The following is a 13,509-nucleotide window of genomic DNA, read 5'->3' as shown; positions in this document are numbered from 1 at the left end:
GTCATGATCTCAGGGTCCTGGGATTGAGCCCTATATTGGGCTCCGTGCTCAGCAGGGAGTCCACTTAGGGAGTCCGCTTGAGGATTCTCTCTCCCTCTCCTTTTTGCCCCTCCCCTGCTCACACGCACATGCTCTCATGATATTTCTAATAAATAAATCTTAAAAAATCTGTCACTCTTTAAATTTTCTGATCCCTGAAATTATTTTCAAGCTTGGCTAGTAAAGCTTTTATAGTTTATGCTTGATAATTCTAAGATTTTTAGTGGATCTGTTCCTATTATCTATTTCTGTTCATTCTAACTCATAGAGTCTTGTTTTCTGTCATGCCAGGTGACCTTTTGAAAATTCTTTGTGCACATAATATGAGGCCAGAGACTTTATTCCAGGAAAAGTTTGCATTTGGCTTGGCTGTTGCATGGGAGTAAGAATACTACCAATGTGTGGGGTGCCTGGATGGCTCAGTCGTTAAGTGTCTGCCTTCGGCTCAGGTCATGATCCCGGGGTTCTGGGATCAAGCCCTGCATTGGGCTCCCTGCTCAGTGGGAAGTCTTCTTCTCCCTCTCCCACTGCCCCTGCTTATGTTCCCTCTCTTGCTGTGTCTGTCTGTCAAATAAATAAAATCTTAAAAAAAAAAAAAAAAAAGAAAGAAAAAGGAATACTACCAGTGTGAGCCTGCTAAGTTCCAAGGGCTTAAGTTTCTTCACTGTCCAAACAGTTGACCTTAATCAAATACTCCTTTTGTTTTAACTTCTCTCTTGCTTTCTTTTGAGAAAAACTGGAAAAGAATAAAAGGCTATAAGAAGATAAGGGCTTATTTATGGTTCACTTTAACCTTGATAGTATAGTTGTTTGGTATACCAGCTTTCAGTGGGAAGAGTCTCCTATTAGACTCTGTATCTTTTTTATGTGAGTTTCAAATTCTGTTCCCTTTGCCTCACAAGGCCTTCAGAATAGAAATTCATATGTATTGATTCTGTCCCCTATTTCTTACTATTTTGTCAGGTACTTAATTGTTTTAAAGGAGATTTTTTAAAAATTTCTATTCTATTCAGTATTTATAGTTTGCCTTTGGAGTTTTGTTTCAATAAAATATATAGATGGTAAGTGCTAAGGAGAGAAATGAAGCAGGGAGGTAGGGATAGATCAGTAGTGTCAGGATGTTGGAAAGTTTATAATTTTAGTATCCAGAGAAGACTTCATTGAAAAAGTGATAGAAGAATAAAGATCTGAAATGGGTGAGTAAACAGGGCGGCTATGGAGGGAAGAGCATTCTAGGCAAAGGGAGCAAGTGCAGAGGCCCTCATAGGAGTCTCAGCAAGGAGACTGGTGGGGGCTGGATTGTAGCAAAAGATGGAGAGCAGCAAGTTGGATCACGTTGGAGAGAGAACTACATAGTATCTAAGATCTTGCAGATATTGAAGTACTGGTAGGCCTTTTTATGGAGTCATAAGAGGATTTTGAGCAATGGTGTTATGTGACTTTGTTCAACTCAGGACATTATGCTGAAAACAAGCTCAGAGGGGCAAAGGTAGGAAGTAGAAAAAAGTTAACTATGATACTTATCCTGGAATTTTTCTAGGTAATGGGGTTATAGGGTAAACAAGACAATGTTTCTGATCACTTTCAGTCCAACTTCTAGTTCACTCTTAAGAGTATTATTTCAGGAAGTGATAGATGCTAGGAAGATATATAATTGATTTGTTCTGAATATTTTATAGTTAAGGATATTTTTAAGCCTAGAATATTTATAATCTCTATAAGTTACAAAACATTTTTAATTTGGGGATTTGTGATGATGGATTCATTTTATGAATTCTTTTAGCTTATAGTCAAGAAAAAATATAACATTATTGGAAGTGGTAAAAACTCTTCCCCCTCTGTAGATGTGTCCTTTTTTGCTTTATGTTTTCAAAGCTGTGTTACTGGGCACATAAAAATTTAGGGTTCTGATTTTTTATTCCCTTGGATTGACCCCCTTTATCATTATTAAGAGTCTATATAGTAATGCTTCTTCAAACTGCTTTGTTTGAAATTAGAATAGCTACATCAATTTCTGTTGATTGGTGTTTTCCATAGTCTATCATTTTACCTTTAACTTCTATGTGACTTCGTAAAGTATATCTCATTTAAGCAACCTGTTTTTTAAAATTCAATATTGGTCTTTTACTTGGAATATTTAGTTCCTTTTAAGGTAGTTACTGATATATTTGCCTTCATTTTTGCCCCTTTGCCTTCTATTTCTATTTCATCCACTTGTTTCAGTCCTTTTTGTTCCCTTCCTGCTTCTTTTCAGTTAATTTAAAATTTTCCTTGTATTAGTTTATTTATGTATACAGTTAGTCTTATTTTAGTGGTTACCCTAGAGCAGGGATTGGCAAACTGTTGCTTGCAAGCTAAATCCAGTACCCTCCTGATGTACATAAAATGTTACTGAAACACAGCTACACCCATTTGTTGACATACCATGTATCACTGCCTTGGCACTACAATGGCATAATTGAGTAGCTGCACAGAGAGACAACATGTATGATTTACAAAATCTAAAATATTTACTATATGGCCCTTTTTAGAAAAAATTTGCCAACTCCTGCCGTTGAGCAGTGGTTCTTACACTTGACCATGCATTGGAGTCACTGGGAGGGTTTGTTAATACACAGAATGCTGGGCCCCCATCTCTAGTTTCTGATAAATTAGATTCTGTTGGGGCCAGAGAATTTGCGTTTTTAAGAAACTGCCTGGTGATGCTCAGCTGCTGGTCCGGTACTGCTGTCATAGAGGTTACAATATGTATATTTGACTTAATCAAAAATAATGTGTTTACTCCTTCCACAATAATGATTAAAAGATTTAGAGCCCTTTACCTTTGTTTGCTTACCTCTTAGGAGCACTATTTTATAATAATTTCAAATTGGCAACAACTCAAAGGTCCATCGACAGAATGGATATTGCTAAATTGTGGTACACTAGATAACTATAAGCAGTGAAAATGAATCTTCCAGGCATATTGAGAAGCTAGATACCAGAGTAGATATTGTATGATTCCTTTTATATAAGGTTCAAGAATGGGCAAAGCCAATGATGGAGTTAGAAGTCAAGACGAGTTATTTGGCTTTGATAGGAAATAATGATTTTAGGGAGGTCGATGACGGTGCGTATAGGATGCTGATAATTATCTCTTGGTCTGGAGACTGGTTACACTGGCATGTTTGTTTTATGAAAATTCATGGAGCTGCATACTTATGATTTATATACTTTCATCTACCTTATTTTGATAAAAGGTTAAAATTTAATTTCCCAATAGTTTGAGAATGTTAAGAGTTATTTTTTTTTAAGTGGTAGAGACATTTACTCTTCATTTCTTGTGTGTGTAGGAACAGAATACTGTTTCCATGGGAACCTCTGACTACTCAGTGTTTCAGTACCTGTCTTTCAGTGGATTTGTGTGTCTACTCTCTCTCTTAGCTATATATTTTTTTACATGGTGGTGGCAGAAAAGTTTATTTGGGATCGTATTAGTGTTTTTAACAGAGGAGATCTAGATAGAGCATAGGTTTTAATTGATCCCATCTGGCTCCCTAATAGTATTAATGCTAAAAAAGAAAAAAAAAGAAAGAAAAAAAAAAGTCTTTTAACTTGACGATAGTTTTTTCTTAGAAATTGCACTATTTAAGGAAAAAAAAAAACACTTGCCGAATTTGAGTGTGGCTTTATATTGGTGTGTCTATTTGATTTTCCTTTTTCCAGATAAAAGTCTTACCACTTATTTGGTGTATTTTCTTTAAAATATTTTTAATAGTTGGACTTGAAGTATCCCTTTGTAGTAATAATTTCATTCTAGTTGATTTGGGTATTTGTATAGGTAAGGGGGAGCAGGTTGGAAGGAAAAGATTGATCTGAAGCCTGTGGTAAATCTGCTTCTCTGCCTCGCCCATCTTGTTTGTCGTGGTTGGTTTGTGCAGGGTCCTAGAGAAAACCATCTTCTCAGACGAGTAAATGCATACAGCTTATGATTTTTTTTTGTGGGAGGTGGGGGTTCCCTTTTATACAAGGACATGGTACTAGTGTGGTCATTAATAAATATTCTAAAAGGAGCTTTGGGTAGAATATTTTAGAATCATTTATGAAAACAAATTGTTCGGTTTGGTTTCTGTGCCCTAAATAAACAGCAAATTGTAAGATTACAGAGTTAATTATGCACAGTAATGAGCACTGTGATATTCCATGTTTTACTGATGCAATAATAAGCACCACAGCAGAATGAATATGGCATAAAACCTTTATATTTGTATTAATGTTCATGTGAGTTAAATAGGAGAAAACAAATTTAGGTTTATAAACCTTTGTATTGAAAGCCTTTGAAATTTAGGTAAAAAATAAGGATTACAGCTGCATAGATAATTTTTTAAATACATGGAGAATTTTTACCTTTCATCTGGCAGTAGCTGCCATAAGATGATGTCACCTTGTAGCTGATTGGCTGTTACAGCACCTAGGGCAGGGAAGAGAAAGAAAAATGCCGGCACAAACCTCAGTGGTGGTTCTGTGGTTGTTTCTGTCTATTTTTGATAGAATCTTTGATTAGTACCGCATCTACTGTATCTGGCCATGTGAACCATTGGGAGCATCCTAGGGTGAGGGAAATTAAGAGCTTTCAGAGGAATGAGGCGACTGATTTGCAAACGGATCTGTGATTGTAAGTTGCAGGATCTGGGTGTAAGGAATAAGGCAGGGTGTGCTGTAGATATACTATGGGAGGAGCTGGCAGAAAATGCTTATATGAGTAGCAAAAAAAAAAATGAAAATGCTTTTTACTATCCTTAGAGTTAATTTGGTTTTATGTTTTAACTTAATATGTAGGTAGAAAATAAGATAATATTGCAATCAAATTTTAAATTATACTGGGTTATTTTATATGGTGTTAGCCAATATATAAATGCTTATTCAAAGGAGCTTTATTCTGTATTGTATCTTACGACGTAATGATTTTATATATAGTTTTATTTGATTTTTGAGTCTTATAGAAAATGGAGCAAAGCTTAGTTCTCTTAAAATATATTTTTCTAATGCTTTGTGCAGATAAAAGCTTTGATGATGAAGAATCAGTGGATGGAAATAGGCCATCATCAACTGCTTCAGCCTTCAAGGTTCCTGCACCTAAAACATCCGGAAATCCTGTCAACAGTGCAAGGAAGCCTGGTTCAGCAGGTGGCCCTAAGGTTGGAGGTAATGTAAATCCATTTCAAATCTGATGTGCATGCCTCATGCCCTTGATATGGACACACATACCTAGAACTTCAGAGGAATATGTTTATTCATGACTGCAGCACGATTGCAGATCTGGAGAGTATATTGCAACACACAGAAGAATATGCTGCCTTTTCAAAAATTTTTTTAAAATACTGTGTATTGCTCTTTCCTCTGGATTAGTGTAGTCTTAAGAGTATTCATTTTTCAGATGTCATTTTTAAAGGGAGACATTTAAGGGAGTTTTGGAATTTGGAGTTTTTTGTTTTTGTTTTTAAGGAGTGAGCAGGTTTTCCAGAATTTGGCTCTTAATTTTCAGGTGCTATAGTTAAAGAAATTCTGATTTATATAACATTTCTATAAATTCATCTAGTAGTGAGTCTTGAATACTTCAGTGTTGAAAAAATGGTTGAAGATATTGGATATTGAATCATTTGTCACAATGGGAAATGGGTGGTGGTCAAGTAAAATTGCCTTAAAAATGGTTTCTGAATTAGATAATAATAAATAGGAAAAAACAGTTTTTATGAAGTTATACAATATATAGAGTACATTCTTTGACCACATTAGAACTGCTTCTAGCATATTGTTTATCTTTTAAACATTTTTATGGGCTTTTTTTCATATTCTAATAAGAAAGCCATGAGTACTTTTAAGGTGCTAGTTTCTGCCAGGTCTTTCTGGTAAAAAGAATCCTATTAGAATAAGCAAATATTTAATGCTAAAAGGACCTCAGCTTCTTTCTCTTTTTATTTCTCCCTTTCTCCCTTTCTCTCTTTTTCTTTCTCTTTCTTTCGTGTGTGTGTGTGTGTGTGTGTGTGTGTGTGTGTGTGTATGTGTGTGTGTTGGGTGTGTTTTAGTTATAATTTGGGAAAACAGATTTTTCCTTGTTTATGATAACTGATAGGAAAATCATAGTCTTCAAAATTTTTGTTTTTCCTCTCCTTATCTATATCTCTTTTATTAAAAGCATAAAGGAAAGAAAAATAAACTGTATATTTTGACCAGATCCTGTAAGTTGTGTTCTCTTAATCTTTCTATACAACTAAACATTAATTTCAAGTCATATCTATTCTAAATGCAGGAAAAACACCATAAATATTCCATTTTAACTACCTTTTGTGTGCCGTATAACTCGCAAGAAAAATGGTATGATATATATACACACACTTACATATCTATATATAAACATATACACATATTTACATATTCATATGCATACAAATAAATAGGTAAATATTGTGAAATAGAAATGTCTTACTGTTTTACCTGGGTATTTTGAGTAATTTACATTTTAGTATTTTCTTTTTGTTCTGCAATTATAGGAATATATTCTTATCCAAATGTTGGTTATCATATCCTATTACATGATATTTTCTATTATGCATTCTTACCTCTGGTAAAAAGCATGACATTCTGTGGTTTCTTTCTTTTGTAACAAATGGCTGGTTGCCTTGAATTACTGCAAGGGGAATTTTTTTGTCTTGATTTTTGAATTATAGATTTCTGATATATATATATTATAGTTATTTCATGAAACATCTTATTTGACTTAAAATGAATTAATATTTGAAATACATGGTGATAATACATAATATTTTTGTGAATCTGAGCCATTGGTACATGATTAGCTCTATATTTCATGTTTTATTTTCTTTTCTTAGATGTAAATTGAGATTGTAGTTTATCTACCGAAGCTCACGTAATTTTGATGTTAATTGAATTGATAAAATCTGATATTCTTTTTAAAGAAACAGAGATTTTCTTTATGCCACCTCACCTTCTCTGGTTTGTAGTCCTAGCAAATATGAAAATGCTAGGTGGCTTTTGTGATCATAGACATTAATCACTCATATAAATTATATCATTTATCTAAGCAGTGGCTCTTTTGATTAAAAAAAAAATAAGGGTGAGGCCTTCATTCCTTCTTCCTTCTCATCCCCTTCCTCATCCTTCTTCTTTTGGTAATTGCAGATTTCATTCTGCACTTTTTTATTTGTTGCTTTTGTTTGCCACAGCTCATTTAGGTTCACTGCCTATTTTTCTAAGAAAAGAGCTACTAGTCAGAGGATATTGATATTACTTCAGAAATTAATGCCCTTCTTGGCTGTCAGTCCTTTGAAAATTTAACTTTAGATTTTCTGTTCTTGGCACAGGCTTATTGATTTTTAAATTAGTTATAGAAAGTTTTCTTAAAGTTGTAGGATCTTGGAGTTAGAAGGGACGTTGGCATGTAGTTCAATTTACTATTCAAGTACCTTTTATAATCCTGATGGATGACTATATTCAACATTTGATTAAAATAATGTGTGTGCATGGATTAAAATTTGGAACATAAACTATCTACAGTACCACTATATGTGGGTATAATCAATTGATAAATTATGATGTAATTCTAATTGCTTTCATAATTACTTTTCCAATAATTTTTATACATACACATTTTCTTAGGAGGAAGACAGAATTGGCACCATTCATTATATTGTTTTGTATACTTTTTCTCTTACTAGTATTTTACCTGGAGCATTTTCCCATTATCTTAAATTATTAATTGAAAACTATTCATAGGTAAATAATATCCAGGTTGCTTTCATTATTTTTTGCTGTTATAAACAATTCCATTATCCTTTTACATATATCTTTTAGCACATCTCCTCCAATCATTTCCTTGGAATAAATTTCTCAAGTTTACTGAATCAAAAGATACAGGGATCTCTGATATTCTTTCAGTTTGGCATAGTGTCCTCCAAGAAGGTTATAAGCCAAATTCAATTCTGAATAAATTAATTCTATTTTATGTTGCATTAAAATCTGTCTCTGTAACTTCAGCAAAGAAGATGAATTATTTGTTAACATGATACTTTGAAATACTTGAAGGTTGGGTTACCCTCTTTTATAACTACTCTGCTTTCTAGACTAGACACTTACTTTCTCGTAAGTTTATATGGAATAATGGGGATGCAGTCTAGACATTTCATTTGCTACTTGTAGGTATATAATATACAGATAGGTATGATTGGCTTCTAATTAAAGGAATATGGTAGTTGGGGGGTTTATATATATTAGTTGAATAAGCCCATCGCAGTCCACTGTGTTTAGCAAGTGTTTTTTTCAGGTAGGATTACCAAAATAAAGTGAACTTCTTTGGAATCCTGACTGAATCTACTTTTGAAGTTTGGGAGTTTAATTTACTTTTCCTGGCGATATATGTCAAGATGAAAGAGATGCCTGCTATTTTTAGCAAAGTATCCTATCCAATTAATTAAAGCCAATAGGGACCTGTGTTTAATCTTTTGTGCATGTTAGTTTTTTGTTGTTCTTTGGCTCCCCGTGCCAACCTGTTCTACTCATATTGTAATTTTGTGGCCTTTAAGTCAGGGAGAATCAAAAAAAGGATTGTGGATTACTCCATTCCGATATATTATTGCTATAGAAATCCATATTATGTGGGTCTCAAAAGTGTTACCTTTGTGCTTTACTAATTAGAATAAGGATAAAATGAATTCCCTTAAATAGTTATTTTCTGAATAACATTTGTAATTTCATAATAGGAATTAAGGTAAACACATTTTCTTTTCTTTCAGCTTAATTGTCTGGAGTACAATTGCTGAAGGTACCTGATTGTTTAAAATACTTATATCTCTAGAGTATTTTAGGTAATAATTTTTTTTTTAAATGTTTGAGTGTTCTCACGTATATTCTCTCATTTAAATCAAAACCCCTAGAGTTAGGTACTTTATTATCCTAACTTTACTGATGAGCAAACTAAGGTTTGGAGAAGTTAACTTGCATAGGGTCATGCATCTAATAAGTGCGCTAAGCTCAGAAAGTACTTTGCTATACTGCCACCCACACTAATCTCACCGAGTAAATAAGTGTTCTTCGAGATCCTTTAGATCTGAGATTATAACCTACAGTATTGATCCCTCCCTTTCAACATCCATAAATCAGTCGTTTTAAAGCTCAACTAGTACGATTCTCAGCAAAATAGAATATTTGGAAATAAAGCAAACCTGAAATTTTTCATTATTAATAGAAATGTTTTTTAGTATTTTCTTGTTGAAATCACCCTCCTGTACCAATAATTTTGGCTGCTATTCTTTTTAAAATACAGAGATTGAATTAGATAATAATATAATTGTTATTGTTTGTAATTTGTACCAGATTTAGAGGTTAGTCATTTTTTACAGAGGCTTGTATGTAATCATGGAGACATGTCGCTGGCTAAATCATTAGTTCTCAAAGTTCTGTTGTTCTCTCTCACTTGCTCATTCATTCAAGTAGGCAGCATTTTCTCTCTACTGTTTCCATCTAATATCAAAGACTACTTTGAAATAGTTTTAATTTTTATAATTAAGTAACTACCACCTTTTCAAATTCAGGAGTACTTAGTCATCTTTTTGATATATTTTACTTCATTTATGTCTGACCTGAGGTTTTATTAAGAATGTCCAATTATCTGTTTTCCATGCTGATCATTCCCATTTTTCCCCCTCATGCAAACAACAAAGTTGATTTTTTTTTTTCTTGAAAAAGAAAGGGGGCACCTGGATGGCTCAGTCAGCTAAGCATCTGCCTTTGGCTCAGGTCATGATCCCAGGGTCCTGGGATCAAGCCCAGCATTGGTCTTGGACAGCGAGAGAAATCCTCAAGTGGACTCCCCACTGAGCTCAGAGGCCAACACAGGGCTCAATCCCAGGACCCTGAGATCATGACCTGAGCCAAAATCAAGAGTCGGCACTCACCTGCCTGAGACACCCAGGCTCCCCTGGTGCTGTCTATCTTAACTTTAGTTTTAAGGTAAATATGATTCAAGTAATTCAACAGGTTTAGCCTAATAGTATCTTGCCTCTCTAATCTTGTTGCTCTGTAGTAACTGGTGTTAAGTTTGATATGTATCCTTCCACATTTTGCTCCATGTTCATTTATGTAGGTACTCAGATTAGATTTCATGTTTGCCCATTTTAAACACACTAGTAAACACTTGGCAACTTGCTTTTTTTCACAGAACATTCCTCCTTCAACATCAAGACTGACACAGCTCTCACATCCTTTTAATAGCCATACAGTATTCCACATTATTTGATGTAATTCCGCATTACCATGATGTAGTAAACTCTTTACAAGTCAGGGTCATTCAGGTTGTCTACAACTTTATGCCATTACAGAGAATGCCGATCTCCATATACTTACTATATTTGGACATTCTGGTGCTTCTGATCTGTGGAATAGATTCCTCCCAATGTTCAAAGATTGGGTGTATTTTTAATTTTAATAAAGGCATTATTTTACCCTTTCCAGTATTGAATGTAACAGCCTCATTAATTATTGTCATTTTGATAGGTGAAAAATGGTGCTTTGTTTTGTTTTAATTTGCATTTTTCCATCCACCTTTCCATGTGACCAGCAGCTAGCAAATGTTTTCTGAAAGATTTTAGCACGTTTCTGCTTTTGTGACTTTTGGAAAACGTCAGTGAACAAAAACAAAGACCATGCCTTCCTGGAGTTTTTATTCTATTGAGGTTCAGACTATTTATATTCATTAATGAAGTTAGCATATCCTCTTCCGCAAATTACATGTTGTTATTTACCCATCTTTTAATTGGGCTGTTTTGTCTTCTCATCAGTCTGTTACAGTTTTTTAAATGTTCAGGTCTTTTATTCTTTTGTTAAAAGTGATAAATATTTCCTCAGTGTCTCCTTTGTCTGTGGCATTTTACATTAAAACTTAAAAATTTTTGTTGTGGTAGGTAAAATATCTGTTCCATTCTTTTGACTTCAGATTTCCTGTCCTGAATAAAAAGGACTATTGTCCAGTCCCAAGGCTATGCAAATGTTTTCCAGTTTATTCTAAAACATTATTTTACATTTAATTTGTTCAATATATCTGGAATTTATTTTTGTATAAAGTGACAATATATCCCTTTTAATTTATGTTCTTAATTAATTCGCATAGTGAACTAGTGTCCATGCAATTGAAGAAAACATTCTTTAATTCTTTGAATGAATACTATTGTATATATTTCAGTTATTTTCTATAGATCCTTATTTTCCAGATCTCTCTACCTACTCTAGCTTTATAGTGAGTGGTTTCCCAAACTTTTTATTAAGAAAAATTTTGAGCATATAGCCAAGTTGATAATGCAGTGAACACTCATCACCTAGATTGAATAACTAGTGTTTGCCCTGTTTGTTTTAACCCTCTATATAAACATATTCCCACACATATTCTTTCTTTTTTTTTAATCTCAACGGTTGAAAAGTAAGTTGTAGACATTATTACGTTCCAGCCATAAATATTTAATATGCTCCTTCTAAGACTTAAAGGTATGCTGCATTATATCCATAATATCATTATCATATGCAAGAAGATTCCATAATATTATGTATAAAACAATCACATTACCAATTTTTTTTTTTTTAAAGATTTTATTTATTTATTCGACAGAGATAGAGACAGCCAGCGAGAGAGGGAACACAAGCAGGGGGAGTGGGAGAGGAAGAAGCAGGCTCATAGCAGAGGAGCCTGATGTGGGGCTCGATCCCACAAAGCCGGGATCACGCCCTGAGCCGAAGGCAGACGCTTAACCGCTGTGCCACCCAGGCGCCCCCACATTACCAATTTTTATACCCATAACATTGATACATTTTTTGAAGAGTCTAGGCCAGTTGTCTTAGATTGTCTGGGTTTGTTCCGGATTTGTCTGATTTCTTTGTGATGTTATTTAACTTGTTCCTTCTAGCCCTTTTATTTTTTGTAAATTCTTTTTGTTTGTTTAAGATTTTATTCATTTGTCAGAGAAAGAGAGAGCACAAGCAACGGGAGGAGCAGGCAGAGGAAGAAGCAGGCTCCCCACTGAGCAAGGAGCCCGATGTGGGCCTTGATTCCAGGACCCCAAGATCATGACCTGAGCCAAAGGCAAACACTTAACCTACTGAGTCACCCAAGCGTCCCTATTTTTTGTAAATTCTTTAGCTGTATACTCACGTCCTTTTAAGCCATTCCATTATATATTCAAATTTCCTAAAGTATCCTAAGAATTTTTTTGTAACAAGTGATTCTTTGAGGCCAGGAAGAATTTTTAGTTTCTTCATTCAAGAATGCCCTCTTCTGTTGGTCTAGTGAAATGGCAGCTTCTTGACTAAATGATGGCGGGGGGGGGGGGGGGGGGGGGGGGGGGGGGGGGACTTTCTACTTCTGATTCTGTGATAACATCTTATTTCAGTAGAGCCCTCATCTTCCCTTTCTTCCTTTCCTTTATCCACCAAGCTTCAAAGGGATACCTCTCCTTTCTAAGTGCTACTTACCTTGGGGGGAATCTTAGTAGAGGTCCATGTTCCATCACTACCAGGATCTTCGTCCTCCGTATGGTTTCCTCTGATTTTTCTCTCTGGTGAGGACTCTGTAGTTGACATTGCTAGACTTGGATGTTCTTATTTCCCCATTTACTTGTAAATTGAAGTTTGAAGTGTTATTAGTCTTCTCTCAGTTGTATTATAAGTATGTGCTGTGGGTAATTTTATTTGCTCTTCTATTTGGTCTCTGGTTTTTGGAGTATGTAGTTGAATATTTGATTTGAATTTGGATAACTACCATCTCCCATGAGAATAAAAATGTCTGCTATAAGTTTTAATATTTAGTAAAGAAATGCCTTTTTTTCTTGATAAACCATTATCTCAGCATTTTGTTGAATTTTAGGACATTATTATTTTAATAGTTTCTACTTTCACCATTGATCTGAATCACTTCTTTGTCATGTATCAAAGTGTCATATATTTGTGGGCCATTTTTGAAGTCTGTTTTGTTCATTTTATTAATTGGTCTGTTCCTGTACTAAAACCTAATTGTCATAATTAGCTTTGTAAATCTTGATAGCTGGTAGGACAGGTACTTCCTCCCCCAAATTCATCTGTTTGTTCCTAATGTCTTTTGTTGATTGGTATCTTTGTGATTCTGTCCACATTATTTCTTTAAATGTTATATTCACGTATGTTTTGTAGTCTATAACTGGACTATATCTATAGTGCTAAATCTATTATTTGTTATCTGAGACTCTTAGTTCATAATGGTTTGCCTTGTGTATTTGAACTTTGTGAACTCATTGCTTGAAGGGAGTTCTTCCGGGCCTAAATTGGAGATTGTAGAAGCTTTTCTTCAGAGATTTATTCCTGCTCAAAACTGGGGAATCACCAGTCAAGGACCCCTCCAGCCTTTCCTAGGTCTTGTCTCAACTCAAGAATTCCAGGTTACTCCTCTCCACCTGT

The 13,509-nt window shown here is 34.5% G+C and overlaps 1 protein-coding gene across 48 annotated transcripts in view; it reads left to right on the top strand.

Annotated features, from left to right (window-relative positions):
- CLASP2 (cytoplasmic linker associated protein 2) overlaps positions 1-13,509 on the top strand; it is a 173,544-nt gene that overhangs the window by 47,624 nt on the left and 112,411 nt on the right. For 41 of the 48 annotated variants that reach the window (XM_034662310.1, XM_034662303.1, XM_034662308.1 and 38 more), the window contains one exon: positions 5,077-5,223. In XM_034662310.1, coding sequence (XP_034518201.1) covers positions 5,077-5,223 — 147 coding nt within the window. Of the gene's footprint in view, positions 1-4,495; positions 4,694-5,076; positions 5,224-13,509 lie in introns of those variants that run through there. The other 7 variants (XM_034662312.1, XM_019799457.2, XM_019799456.2 and 4 more) reach the window with 3 other exon arrangements.

The sequence above is a fragment of the Ailuropoda melanoleuca genome, chromosome 6, assembly GCF_002007445.2.
Source record: "Ailuropoda melanoleuca isolate Jingjing chromosome 6, ASM200744v2, whole genome shotgun sequence".
Classification (NCBI taxonomy): Eukaryota; Metazoa; Chordata; class Mammalia; order Carnivora; family Ursidae; genus Ailuropoda; species Ailuropoda melanoleuca.
The sequence above is the reverse complement of the archived record's forward strand: the minus strand, read 5'-3'. Positions and strand labels throughout refer to the sequence as shown.